The 13890-nt window shown below is 36.9% G+C and overlaps 1 protein-coding gene across 2 annotated transcripts in view; it reads right to left on the bottom strand.

Moving 5' to 3' along the window:
• Positions 1-13890, bottom strand: part of ELP4 (elongator acetyltransferase complex subunit 4) — a 225699-nt gene that overhangs the window by 170832 nt on the left and 40977 nt on the right. For both annotated transcript variants that reach the window (XM_061151202.1, XM_061151213.1), the window contains exon 4: positions 5450-5578. In XM_061151202.1, coding sequence (XP_061007185.1) covers positions 5450-5578 — 129 coding nt within the window. The remainder of the gene's footprint in view (positions 1-5449; positions 5579-13890) is intronic.

The following is a 13890-nucleotide window of genomic DNA, read 5'->3' as shown; positions in this document are numbered from 1 at the left end:
CAGTGGGAAGAAGCACTACTTTATGCTTTACTGAGCTACTGTTATTTTTTCAAGTGTACATATTCTTATCCTTTTTTGCATTCCCTAGATAGGAATAGGACTACATTCTTAGGATTGAGAGATAATTTATGTTAAAAGGCATCTCTGAAAATCGACAGAATGCCTTTCTGTTACATGATGTTTTGGACTACTTGATTAAACTTTACTCATAATAGTATTAACTATATTTTATCTCAAGTAAAATACAGAAAATTGGGGTTTTACTGTTGTTTTTAAACTGATAATGGCAAGATAAAGTCTGGATTTATAAAGCAGATAATGACAGGTGATCATCAAAGTTTATCAGTCTTGTACAAAATTTCTGTGACAGGTAAATATACAGGCCAGTGACATTTCAAAGAAAAGCAAAGAAGTCAGAAGATGACTCTATTTTCTAAACTTGACAGAACTTGCTTTAAATACTAGTAAACGAAAGCTTGTCCACCGAGTGTAAATTCAAAATAAGCTGCTACTTGGTGTGTACTCATTAATGCAACTTAACTCATTTAATTCACACACCAAATAATTCATTCACTTGTGTATTCAACAAACAACTACTGAGCACCTATTATAGATCAGGAAAACAAAATAGTCAAAGTCTTTCTCCCACTGACTCACACTCTAGTCAGAGGAGATGGATGATACATTATATGCTAAGTGATGATAGGTTCTCTGAAGAAAAATATGGTGGTCAAAGGGTATGAGAGAGCGGTTTTATTTTATATAGAGTGACAAAGGAAGACATTCCCAATAAAGTGATATTTTAGTGGAGTCTTGAGAAAATGGGAAAGCAAATCATCTGGAGAAAACCATTGTAAAATCGTAACTTCTAAAACACTCAAGCTCTAAACCTTGAAAACTTAGGTTTACGTGTAAATGTGCAACGTGGCAGAAGTTTACTCCCATAGTAACAACTGCAAGCACACCATACTCTAAAAGGAAAAAACAGAATAAGCAGTATTACTCATTTACAAAAGGGGGTAGGAACAGTGTCCGCAATTACAATACAGAAAGAAACAACTAAAATTATAAAGAAATAAAGAATTTTCTCCCCAAATTGAAACAGATTTCATAACAAGCAGTGAGAGAAAGTCTTAAAGTTTCAATTACTCGTATTTTCACTGACAACTTCACTTCAAGAATGTCGGTGACCATGAAAAGACCAGAACCAAGATGAGATAAGAGTTAAAAAAAAAGGAAATGGAAGATACAAGTATTTTATATAAAGTGAAACTGAATTGGTATACTATCTTTACAGAAAAACTAAATTCAACTTAGAGTTTATATTCTTAATGTCTTTCAGAACACACCAGCAGAAAAATCAGAAATACAGTTACTTTATACAAAAGTCATCCTTAAGCCCAGTACTTAAATGAATCTGCCAGATTACAGGCATGAAGTTTTTGCCATTAGGGTTCTCAAGTGTAAATCCTACATTGTTTGTTTTAATCCTTATAAATTAACTCACATTTTCCAAGCAGAACAACTACATTTATTCTGGCCTCTTATACACAGTTCTCATTCACATTCTAGGCTATTTCTGCAACAATTTCTGACTGCTGAGCTTCCTTTTACTTTTTAATACAAATGTATGGTTTTCTACTGTACACATTTACCTAGTTTATTATGGTAAATTACCATATTACCATTATTTAACTAGTTGCTTACTGATGGACATTTGGACTATTTCTAATTTTTTGCTATAAAAAATCATGCCTCATATACAGGTCATGCATATTGAATTTTACATCTGAGTAAATATATTAATGATGTAAATTTCCAATAAAGAATCAAAGGGTACAAGATTTTGTAATTTTGAAGGATACTGACAAATTACCCTTCACAGAAGCCATTTACATTTCTACCAGCAAAGCATGAGTACTAGTTTCTTCCTGTCTTTGCTAATTTAATATCTTACCAAACATTTTAGATTATTGACAATCTAGTAAAAGAAAAATGGCAGGTTTTAATTTGCATTAAATTAATTTTAATTTAGCTTTAATTTGCATTTCTTTTGTTATAACTGAAATTTGGCATCTGTTCTTACATTTAAGAGCTACCTAAATTTCTTCTTTTTACAATTTTTCCTGTTCTTAAAAGTTGAGATGGTAGACTGTTATTCTCTTATATAAGCTGCAAGTACTCCCTCTCCAATTTGTAGTTTGTTCAGTCACTTAAATCACACTTAAAAATGATACTATTCAAACACCATGCCCATCTGAATTAGAACAATTAACCACTGCTTAATATATGCCTATTACAACACATTTTATACTTGGAATACAGTTGATGCTTAATCAGTATTTTCTGACTGAATGAATAAACGGCATTAATAAAGGTGCTAGAGATACAAGAGAAAATAAAACAAGTTCTCTGCCCTATACAGAATTCTTTCTGGTGGAGAAAAGAATTATACTACCAACTAATTAAAAACAACGTATAAAAGTACTTTAAAATACATGTGGTATTATGGAAATAAATATAAGAAACTAGATAATTACATATTATTTACACTTGGAGAAGGATGAGTTGGTGAGTTAGAAAGTGAAAAGCATCATCAGCAGAAATACAAGCAATTCACAGAGCAGTTCTCATAGCAGGGGTGAATATAGTTTTATGCACACACAGGACACAGACCAAAAAGGTAGGCTTGGATCAGGCGGTATAAATCCTGAATACAATCTTGAGAAGTTTATATTTTCATAATGTGGGCTTATAATGGATTTCACCTCATAATTCAAATTCTCATTAACTGGTAGGAACCACCCAGACACTCCACAGAGAATTCTAAGGCTGGTCTGAGGTTGGCAGGAAGGTAATGTGATCGACAGTCTGCCATGCATTTATTTATTTAAGTTTGTTTTCTAAATGTGTGAGCCCATTTCTTTCTTTCTTATTTATTTATTTGGTTGTGCTGGGCCTTTGGCGTGAGGGCTTTCTTTCTCTAGTTGTGCTGCAATGGCTTCTCAAGGCTGTAGCTTCTCCTGTTGTAGAGCTGTGCTTCAGTAGCTGTGGCTTTCATGGGCTCAGTAATTTTTAGGAAATATCATCCCATTTACAATAGCATCAAAAACAGTAAAATACTTAGAAGTAAATTTAACCAAGGAGGTGAAAGATCTCTATTATGAAAACTATAAGACATTGATGAAAGATACTGAAGAAGATACAAATAAATGGAAAGGTATTCCATGTTCATGGATTGTGGAATTAATATTGTTAAAATGTTAATACTACCAAAAGTCATTCACAGCGGTGGTCTCCAACCTTTTTGGCACCCATGACCAGTTTTGTGGAAGACAATTTTTCCATAGACCGGGGCAGGTCAGGGAGGAGTAATTTCAGATTATTTAAGCATATTACACCTAGTAGATGCTGAAGAGATCAAGAAGAGATGGAAAGAATACACAGAAGAACTGTATAAAAGAGATCTTAATGAACTGGATTACTACGATGGTATACTTAGTCACCCAGAGCCAGACATTTTGGAGTGCAAAGTCAAGTGGGCCTTAAGAAGCACTGTTGCTAATAAATCTAGTGGATGCAATGAACTATTTAAATCCCTAAAGGAGGATGCCGTCAAGGTTTTGCATTCATTATGTCAGCAAACCTGGAAGACCCAGCAGTGGCCACAGGACCGAAAAGGTCAATCCTCATCCCAACTCCCAAGAATGGTAGTACCAAAGAATGTGATAACCATTGGACAACTGCACTCATCTTCCATTCTAGTAAGGTCTTGCTTAAAATCTTGCATGCTAGGCTTCAGCATTATGTGAACCAAGAACTTCCAGATGTCCAAGTTGGTTACAGAAAAGAAAAAGGAACTAGAGATCAAATTGCCAACATTTGCTGGATTATACAGAAAGCAAGGAATTTCAGAAAAACATCTACCTCTGTTTCATCGACTGTGCTAAAGCCATTGACCGTGTGGATCATGACAAACTGTGAAAAGTTCTTAGAGAGATGGGAATACCAGACCATCTTACCTGTCTCCTGAGAAACATGTATGCGGGTCAAGAAGCAACAGTTAGAAACATGTATGGACAAACTGATTGGTTCAAGATCGAGAAAGGAGTACGACAGGGCTGTCTGCTGTCACCCCGTTTGTTTAACCTATACACTGAGCACATCATGAGGAATGCCAGGATTGATGAGTTAAAAGCCAGAATCAAGATAGGTGGGAGAAGCATCAAGAATCTCAGATATACGGATGACACCACTCTAATGGCAGAAAGCGAAAAGAAACTAAAGAGCCTCTTGATGAGGGTGAAGGAGAGTGAAAAAGCTGGCTTAAAACTAAATACTAAAAAAATGAAGAACTCAGATCATGGCATCTGGCTCTATTATTGCATGACAAACAGAAGGGGAAAATGTGGAAATAAGTGACAGATATCCTCTTCTAGGTCTCCAAAATCACTGCGGATGGTGACTGCAGCCATGAAATCAGAGATGATTACTTTCTTGGCAGGAAAGTGATGACAAACCTAGACAATGTATGGAAAAGCAGAGACATTTCTCTGCTGACAAAGGTCCATAACAGTTAAGGCTAAGGTCTTCCCAGTGGTCACACGGTGTTGTGAGAGATGGATCATAAAGAAGGCAGAACATCAAAGAGTTGATGCCTTCAAACTGCGGTGCTGGAGAAGACCCCTGAAAGTCCTTAAGACAGCAAGGAGATCAAATCAGTCAATCTTAAGGGAGATCAACCTTGAATATTCACCGGAAGGACTGATGATGGAGATGAAGCTCCAGTATTTTGGTGATCTGATGAGAATAGACAACTCATTGGAAAAGTCCCTGAGGCTGGGAAAGATTGAGGGCAGAAGGAGAAGAGGGCGTCAGAGGATGAGATGGCTGGATGGCATCACTGATGCAATGAACATGAACTTGGGCAAACTCTGGGAGATGGTGAGGGACAGGGAGGCCTGGTGTGCTGCAGTCTATGTGGTCGCAAAGAGTTGGACATGACTGGGTGACTGAACAATAACTACTACGGATGTAATGTACATAATGATGACTGTAGCTAAGACTGTTGAATAATATACAGGAAAGCTAAGAGGGTAAATCCTAGCATTCTCATTACAAGGAGAAATATTTTCTCCTTTTTCTTTTCATTTTATCCATATGGGATGATGGATGTTAACTGAACCTATTGTAGCAGTCATTTCACAACTTACGTAAATCAACCCATCATGCTGTACACATTAAAGTTATAAAGTGACATATGTCAATTATTTCACAAGAAAATTGGGGGAAAAAAGTCATCTAGATAAGATACTCTACAAATAAGTAATTATTTAAATAAACAAATAAACATTGTATTGCATTTAAAGAGTAACAAGTATATCACAAGAGATTCTATAAAATGAAAACAAATATATTTGCCAATTTTGGAAAGAGTTTGTTGACTTACCTCCATCTTGGGTAATAACTGATAACGCCAAGCTATTTTCATCTTAATGTCAGATTCTATTTTATGACTGCATACATCTTCATCGCATTCTTTTTTATAGCTATCATCAATTAATGGTGCAGGAAGTTTCTAAGAAAACAGAATGACACATTATTAAGCATCTGTGGTAAAAAAAACAAAAAAAGAAGTGACAATTTTCTTAAATCATAATATTAGAACTTTCCAATGTGTTAAAAATTGACACTTTAAAATTGACTCCAGCATAATATCATGACAATATTGATATTCTACAGTAGAGAAAGATTTACACAGTATTAAATGTGAAATTTAACTTTTTTACTAATGAGCTAGAATTTGAAAAAAAAATCAAATTTTTATACTAGCAAAAATCAAATGCTGTTGCTAGAAACTATGATTATCAAAAAAAATTTTATACTCTTAAAGTCTAGAATTAACACTTTTGTGTTATATGTAATTATTGTTATGTTTGCCACAAGGTAAAAATAAAGCATGCGCGTAATCTGTTTACTGGTTTGTAATTCTAGAGTTAAAAAAACTCATTCACCAAAATAATGGGTGAAGTAAAAACTAAGAATAAAGACATTTATTTTGCCCATATCAAACATTAGTTTTGCACCTGAAAGCCTATGACTCTAACAATGAAAATAGAATTTAAAATCTCTGATTAAATGAAGAGACAAAGAATTCCAATTTTCCTTACTTAGAAGCTGATCTACCAAATGAGCTACTGAGTGGCTACAAGAAAACATATAGAAAACATTGTTTTGTGAAGAGTCCACACACTTTTTGGAGAAGGAAAGCACAAGCAGTAATTTTGTTTTTTATCAACTATAATCATAAACTGGAGCATTTGGATTAGTAAACATAATCTTGTGTGTCTTCAAAGATTAGTGTAAGCTGCAATTTATACTTTACAGAATTAAATTTACTTATGCTTAAAATTGTGTCAACTAAAAATTATAGTAACCATCATATATTTTAGTAATCTCCTAAAAGATCTCACAGTGGATTCACTCTATAATATATGCTAGTATTAGACACTAGTTGTATCATTAAAACTCTGACTATATTGTATTGAGCAAAGCATTCATTTCTTACAAAACACAAAGTAACATTTTTTCCAATGGAAACAAATATATGTGTATAGTTCAACATAGCACAGAGGGCCTAAATTTGAATTCAGCAACCAGATTGTTCAGATTCAAATCCTGACTTTGCAGTAGAGCTGTATCTGTGGTTACCCTGACCACCTGGAGCACCCCTATACGTCTCCATTCAATACTGGAAAAATGCAGACAGTAGTATTTACTTCATTGGTTTGTTGTCAGTAATAAATGAGGTAAAAATGTAAATGCAAAGAATGGTACCTGTCACATGTCAAGCATTCAATAAATGTTTGATTATGAGAATTCAGTCAAATCACTGTCCTAACTTTTACTCAGAGCCACACATTTTGTATTGTCAATATTAGGCAACATTTAGTATAAATATTTGTATTTTTTTCAATCTCAGGAACATTTAATAACAGTTATGACGAAGGTCATAACTCAACAACAAAAACATTAAAAACTTTTTTCAAAAGAGACAGTGTATATTTTTAGAATGTATACCACACTGTCTCTCATTAGTTAAAATATATCAACCTGGAATAGAGATGTTCTAACATTAAGGCGTATAGTATTAAGGAACTAGACTAAAATATTAGAGACCTTTTATTAATACGGCTAAGACATGTAAACAAGATGAGAGTATAAAAATAGGTGAGCATTTCCTTATAAATCTTATTAAATATGCATCTACTTCTATGGTGGACATTTCACCATTTCAAAAACTTTTATAAGATGAAAATTACAATGATTCCAATTTCAATACTGATAAAACAGATGCTCATTTTCTAAAGAGGAAAATGTTCAAAATATGTATAGAAAGTACTCTCTAACTAGTAACATTCATCTAAAGGTTATGTTTTCATATATATAAATAATAAATATACATATATTAATATATGCATATATTAAGTACTTTCAATTGAAATAAAAATCACATAAAACAAAATTGATTATTTTAAGTATTTTAAAGTGCAGTTGAGTGACTTTTAGTATATTAAGAGTTGTTCAACCATTACCACTATTTACTTTCAGAACATTTTCAATACTCTCAAAAGAAACAGTACACTCATTAAGCAGTCACTACCCATTCCCCCTTCTCCTAGTCCTGGCAATCTTTAATCTACTTTCTGTCCTATGGATTAGTCTAGTTTAGACAGTTAATTTAAATAGAATTATATAACACTCAATTTTTGGATCTGGTTTATTTCACTTAGCGTGGTGTTTTCAAGGTTCATCCATGTTGCTGTATGTATTTCATTTTGTTTTATGAGTGAATAATAGTCCACTGATTGGATATACGTCACATTTGTTTATCCATTCATCAGTTGGTAGACATCTGGATTGTTTCTACTTTTTAGCTGTTATGACAGAGCAGCTATGAATATTCATGCATGAGTTTTAATGTGAACATATATAACCAATTCTCTGGGATATACACCTAGGAAAGGAACTGCTGGGTCATAAGAGTTTTACAGGAACTACAAAAATGTTTTCCATAGTGGCCACACCATTTTATATTCTTACCAACAAAGTTTGAGGGTTCCAATTTTTCCACATCCTAACATTTTTTTCTTTCTTTATTGAAAAAATAGTTATCCTAGTAGGTGTGATGTAGTATCTCATTGTAGTTTCGATTTGCATTTCACTGATGACTAATGATGTTGAGTTTCTTTTCATGTGTTAGTTTTGGACACTTGTATATATTCTTTGGAAATATGTCTATATATCCTTTGCCCACTTTTTAACTGGGTTCTTTACGTTGTTGAGTTATGACAATTCTTTATCTATTCTGGGTGTTAGACCCTTATCGTATATATGATATATTCTCACATTCTGTGGTTTTGTCTTTTCACTTTCTTACCAGTGTGTTTTGATTCAAAAACATTTTTAATTTTGATGAAGTCCAGTTTATTGTTTTTTTTTTTTTTTTTGTTGGTTGTACTTTTGGTGTTGTATTTAAGAAACTAATGCCTAACCCAAAGTCATAAAGATTTATTCCTTTCATTTTTTCTAAAGTTTTAGATTTAGGATCTGTGGACAAGATGGCGGAATAGAAGGATGTATACTCATCTCCTGCAGGAACACCAAGATTGCAACTAGCTGCTGAACAACCATTGACAGGAGAATGCTGAATCACACCAAAAAAAAAGATACCCTGCATCTAAGAGCAAAGGAGAAGCCCCACAAGATAGTAGGAGGGGTGATTGCTTTTAGAATCAAACCTCTGAACTGCCAGAGATGCTTGGAGGACACAAACAAAACCTTGTGCACACCAGGACTGAGGGAAAACAGTGACCCCCACACGGGATTGCGTCAGACCTGCCTTTGAGTGTCTGAGTGTGTCCGCAGAGGCATGGGGCAGCAGTGACCCGACTCAGGGACAGGGGCTCTGGCTGCAGCAGACCTGGGAGGCGCGGCATGTGGCACACGTCCTCTTGGAGGAGGTCGCCATTAGCGCCACTACGGAACCGCCAATACACCACCCACAAACTGGACAACAAGTATACCACAGAAGCTCTCTCAATGGTGCAAAAGTTCTAGGGCCCACAACAGATTTTCTGACTTGGGGATCCAGCAAAAGGGCTGAGAACCCCAGGAAAACAGACTCTTGGAGAGCAGAACAAAACCTTGTGCGGACCAGGACCCAGGAGGAAGGAGCTGCTGCTGCTGCTGAGTCACGTCAGTCGTGTCCGACTCTGTGCGGCCCCATGATGGCAGCCCACCAGGCTCCCCTATCCCTGGGATTCTCCAGGCAAGAACACTGGAGTGGGTTGCCATTTCCTTCTCCAATGCATGAAAGTGAAAGTGAAAGTGAAGTCACTTAGTCGTGTCCGACTCTTCGCGACCCCATGGACTGCAGACTACCAGGCTCCTCCATCCATGGGATTCTCCAGGCAAGAGTACTGGAGTGGGGTGCCATTGCCTTCTCCGGGAGAAAGGAGCAGTGACTCCATAAGAGACTGAGCCAGACTTGCCTGTGAGTGTTTGGGAGTCTCTGGTGGAGGTATGCGTCGACAAGTGGCCTGCTGCGGGGTCAGGGGCACTGATTACAAAGGTCCTGGGAGCCCACTGTGCTGGTATAAGTTCTTCTGAAGGAGGACCCATTACCACCATTACTGCTACCACAGTTTGGCCTCAGGCCAAACTACAGGGAGGGAACACAGCCCCACTCATCAGCAGAAAATTGGATTAAAGATTTACTGAACATAGCCCCACCCACCAGAGCAAGACTCATTTTACCCACAGTCTGTCCTTCCCAAGGAAGGACACAAACTTCTTATCTTCATCCATCAGAAGGCAGACAGAATGAAAACCACGACCAGAGAAAACTAACCAAACTGATTACACCGATCACAGCCTTGTCTAACTCAGTGAAACCATGAGCTATGCCATGTAGGGAGAAAAGCAAAGGAGAAAAGGAAAGATATACCCATCTGAATGCAGAGTTCCAAAGAATAACAAGGAGAGATATGAAAGCCTTCCTCAGTGATGAATGCAAGGAAATAGAGGAAAACAATAGAATGGGAAAGACTAGAGATCTCTTCAAGAAAATCAAAGATCCCAAGGGATTGTTTCATGCAAAGACAGGCACAATAAAGGAGAGAAACTGTACGGACCTAAAAGAAGAAGACTATACTAAGGTGGGAAGAATACACAGACAAACTATACAGAAAAGATCTGCACAACCCAGATAACCACGATGGTGTGATCACTCACCTAGAGCCAGACATTCTGGAGTTCAAAGTCAAGTGGGCCTTAGGAAGCATCAGTATGAACAAAGTTCATTTAAGTTCACTTAAGTTGCTCAGTTATGTCTGACTCTTTGCAACCCCATGCACTGTAGCACGCCAGGCTTCCCTGTTCATCACCAACTCCCGGAGTTTACTCAAACTCATGTCCATTGAGTCAGTGATGCCATATAATTCCAGGTGAGCTATTTCAAATCCTAAAAGATGATGCAGGAAAGGGCTGCACTGTGTATGCCAGCAAATTTGGAAAATACAGCAGTGGCCACAGGACTGGAAAAGGTCAGTTTTCATTCCAATCCCAAAGAAAGGCAAACTACCATGCAAAAGAATGTTCAAACTATCACACAATTGCACTCCTCTCACACACTAGCAAAGTAATGCTCAGAGAAAGCAAAGCTAGAGAATTCCAGGAAAAACATCTACTTCTGCTTCATTGACTATGCCAAAGCCTTTGACTGTATGGATCACAACAAGCTGTGGAAAATCCTTCAAGAGATGGGAATACCAGACTACCTTACCCGCCTCCTATGAAACCTGTATGCAGGTCAAGAAGCAACAGTTAGAACCAGACATGAAACAATAGACTGGTTCAAAATTGGGAAGGTTATATATTGTTACCCTGCTTATTTAACTTATTTAACTTATATGCAGAGTACATCATGCGAAATGCCAGGCTGGATGAAGCACAAGCTGGAATCAAGATTGCCGGGAGAAATACCAATAATCTCAGATATTCAGATGACACAACCCTTATGGCAGAAAGTGAAGAGGAACTGAAGAGCCTCTTGATGAAAGTGAAAGAGGAGAGTGAAAAAGCTGGCTTAAAACTCAACATTCAATAAACGAAGATCATGGCATCTGGTCCCATCACTTCATGGCAAATGGGGAAACAATGGAAACAGCGAGAGGCTTTACTTTCTTGGGCTCCAAAATCACTGCAAATGGTGATTTTGAAATCACCATGAAATTAAAAGTCGCTTACTCCTTGGAAGAAAAGCTATGACCAACTTAGACAGCATATTAAAAAGCAGAGACATTACTTTGCCAACAAAGGTCCATCTATCAAAGCTATGGTTTTTCCAGTAGTCATGTATGGATGTGAGAGTTGGACTATAAAGAAAGTTGAGCTCTGAACAATTGATGCTTTTGAACTGTGGTATTGGAGAAGCCTCTTGAGAGTCCCTTGGACAGCAAGGAGATCAAACCAGTCAATCCTTAAGGAAATCAGTCCTGAATATTCACTGAAAGGAGTGATGCTGAAGCTGAAGCTCCAATACTTTGGCCACCTGACTTAAAGAACAGACTTATTGGAAAAGACCCTGATGCTAGGAAAGATTGAAGGCAGGAGAAGGGGATGACAGAGGATGAGATGGTTGGATGGCATCACTGACTCGATGGATATGAGTTTGAGCAACCTCCGGGAGTTGGTGATGGACACATAAGCCTGGTGTGATGCAATCCATGGGGTCACAAAGAGTCGGACATGACTTAGGGATTGAACTTACTGACTAACCAGCTGAAAGGGTGTGAAATTACCACCCCAGTGGGTCTAGGAGCCAGAGGATTGAACCTAAGAGGTGCATTCTTGGGCCTGAAAATCTTTTGAAATTTGCTTTGTTAAATTTAAGATCTGCTTGGGATACATCATCCATTCCTTCTTTCTGATTTCTCCCTTGGATTTGAAATGTCTTTCCTATGCTTGTCCCACCACTGTACTACGGAACCACCTAACTTGCCTGGTTTCACACGTTCAGTTAGTACTGGTTATGGGATTGGACTAAATGTATTTTGCATGAGAGAAGGACATGTATTCCCAGGGGTGGGGGGAGGGGAGGGCTGGGGAACACAAACATTCCGTCTATAACATAGTGTATCTGGCACACAGTAGGCATTCAATAAACATTTGAAGGTGTAATGAATAATGGCTAACAAATCTGTTTCCAATCATTCTGCAATTTCTGGACTTAGATTTTTAACAGCCCTCTGGATATTCTACCTGAATGCTCAACTACATGTCAAACTCAAAGTATGTAAGAAGTCAGGTTATTGTCTTTCATCCTTCTTTCCTCCCTTTCTGTCAGCTCTTCCTCCTCCTTACTTTCTCCACAATTATTTCCTTAGTTAATTCCCTCTCCTGGCTCAGGGCAGCATGTAGCAATAGAGCTCTCAGCTGACTCTTAAGTATCTCATAAAGAAGATATGATTGTAGTTTGTACCTTCTTTCATACTGTTCTCTTACAAGATGGACAATGTGTGCTCACGCAGTAAGTCCTGAGCTTCTCTACCTCTGAGTCTTTATTATTGCTGTTTCCTTTGCTTAATGTTGTTGCTTAGGGGTTTGCTTAATGTAGTAATCTGTATGTTTGGATAGCCAATAAAAAGTCATTTGATAGAAAAGAAGAGCATAATTTATAATAGCAGGAATTATAAGTTAACTCATTAAAAACAACAATTTCATTAAATTAACAGTAAAATTAAGGGAATTAGTTCAAAACAATATAGAAAGGAAATGCCATGAGTAGGCCGCAAATCAATGAACTTGAAGATAGTAAGGGAAATTATCAACAACATAGGACAGAGGGAAGCAACTAAGAAGAAAATGAATAATTCTAGCAAGCTTTTTCATATGAACTGCTGAGCTGAATCTAAAATTTATTCAGAAATGCAAAAGCCCTATAGTAGCCAAAACAACTTTAAAAAGAAGAAAGTTACAACTTAAAATACCTAATTTCAAGACATAAAAACAGAAGGATGAAGTCCATTTAAGATAGATGTATGATTCAATGGAACAGAAAAGAAAGTTAGGGAAGAGACTCAGATATTTTTTTAATTGATTTTCTACACAGATGCCAAGGCAATTTAATAGAGACAGGATAACAACAAATTCTTAGAAAACAACAGAGGAGAAAACAGTGGTTTTTAGGTAGTCCAAGAATCAGCAAACTGGGCCAAATCCAACCAGTCACCTGTTTTTGTAAACAAAGTTTTATTATAACATAGTCATCCTCCTCTGTTTAGGAACTGTCTGCCTGAGTGACACAAGGGCAGAACTGAGTAGTTCTGACAGAGGTCACATGGTCTGCAAAGCTAGAAACATTTACTAACTAGTCCTTTAAAGAAAAGTGTGCTCAACTCAGTGATCCAAATTTTTCTTAAATAGGAGAAAAACATAGCATGAAATATACTGAACTTTAAAAATGTTTTTCAAATGACACTGTTAAGAAAACAAAGAAGCAAGCTGTAGATTGGGAGAAGATATTTGCTAAACACTTATCTGACAAAGAATTTATATCCAGAATGTAAAAGAACACATAACTCAATGACAAAAATGCAAACGGTCCAATAGTAGGTGGACAAAAGAGTTGAACAGACACTCTACCAAAATATATATGGATGGCAAACACAAGAAAAGACGCTTGATATCATTAATTATTGTTATTGCTGCTCAGTCGCTCAGTCGTGTCCGACTCCGTGATCCCGTGGACTGCAGCATGCCAGGTTTGCCTGTCCTTCCCTATATCCCGGAGCTTGCTCAAACTTGTGTTCATTGAGTCAATGATGC

This window comes from Dama dama, chromosome 1 (genome assembly GCF_033118175.1).
Source record: "Dama dama isolate Ldn47 chromosome 1, ASM3311817v1, whole genome shotgun sequence".
In the NCBI taxonomy this organism is placed as follows: domain Eukaryota; kingdom Metazoa; phylum Chordata; class Mammalia; order Artiodactyla; family Cervidae; genus Dama; species Dama dama.
The sequence above is the reverse complement of the archived record's forward strand: the minus strand, read 5'-3'. Positions and strand labels throughout refer to the sequence as shown.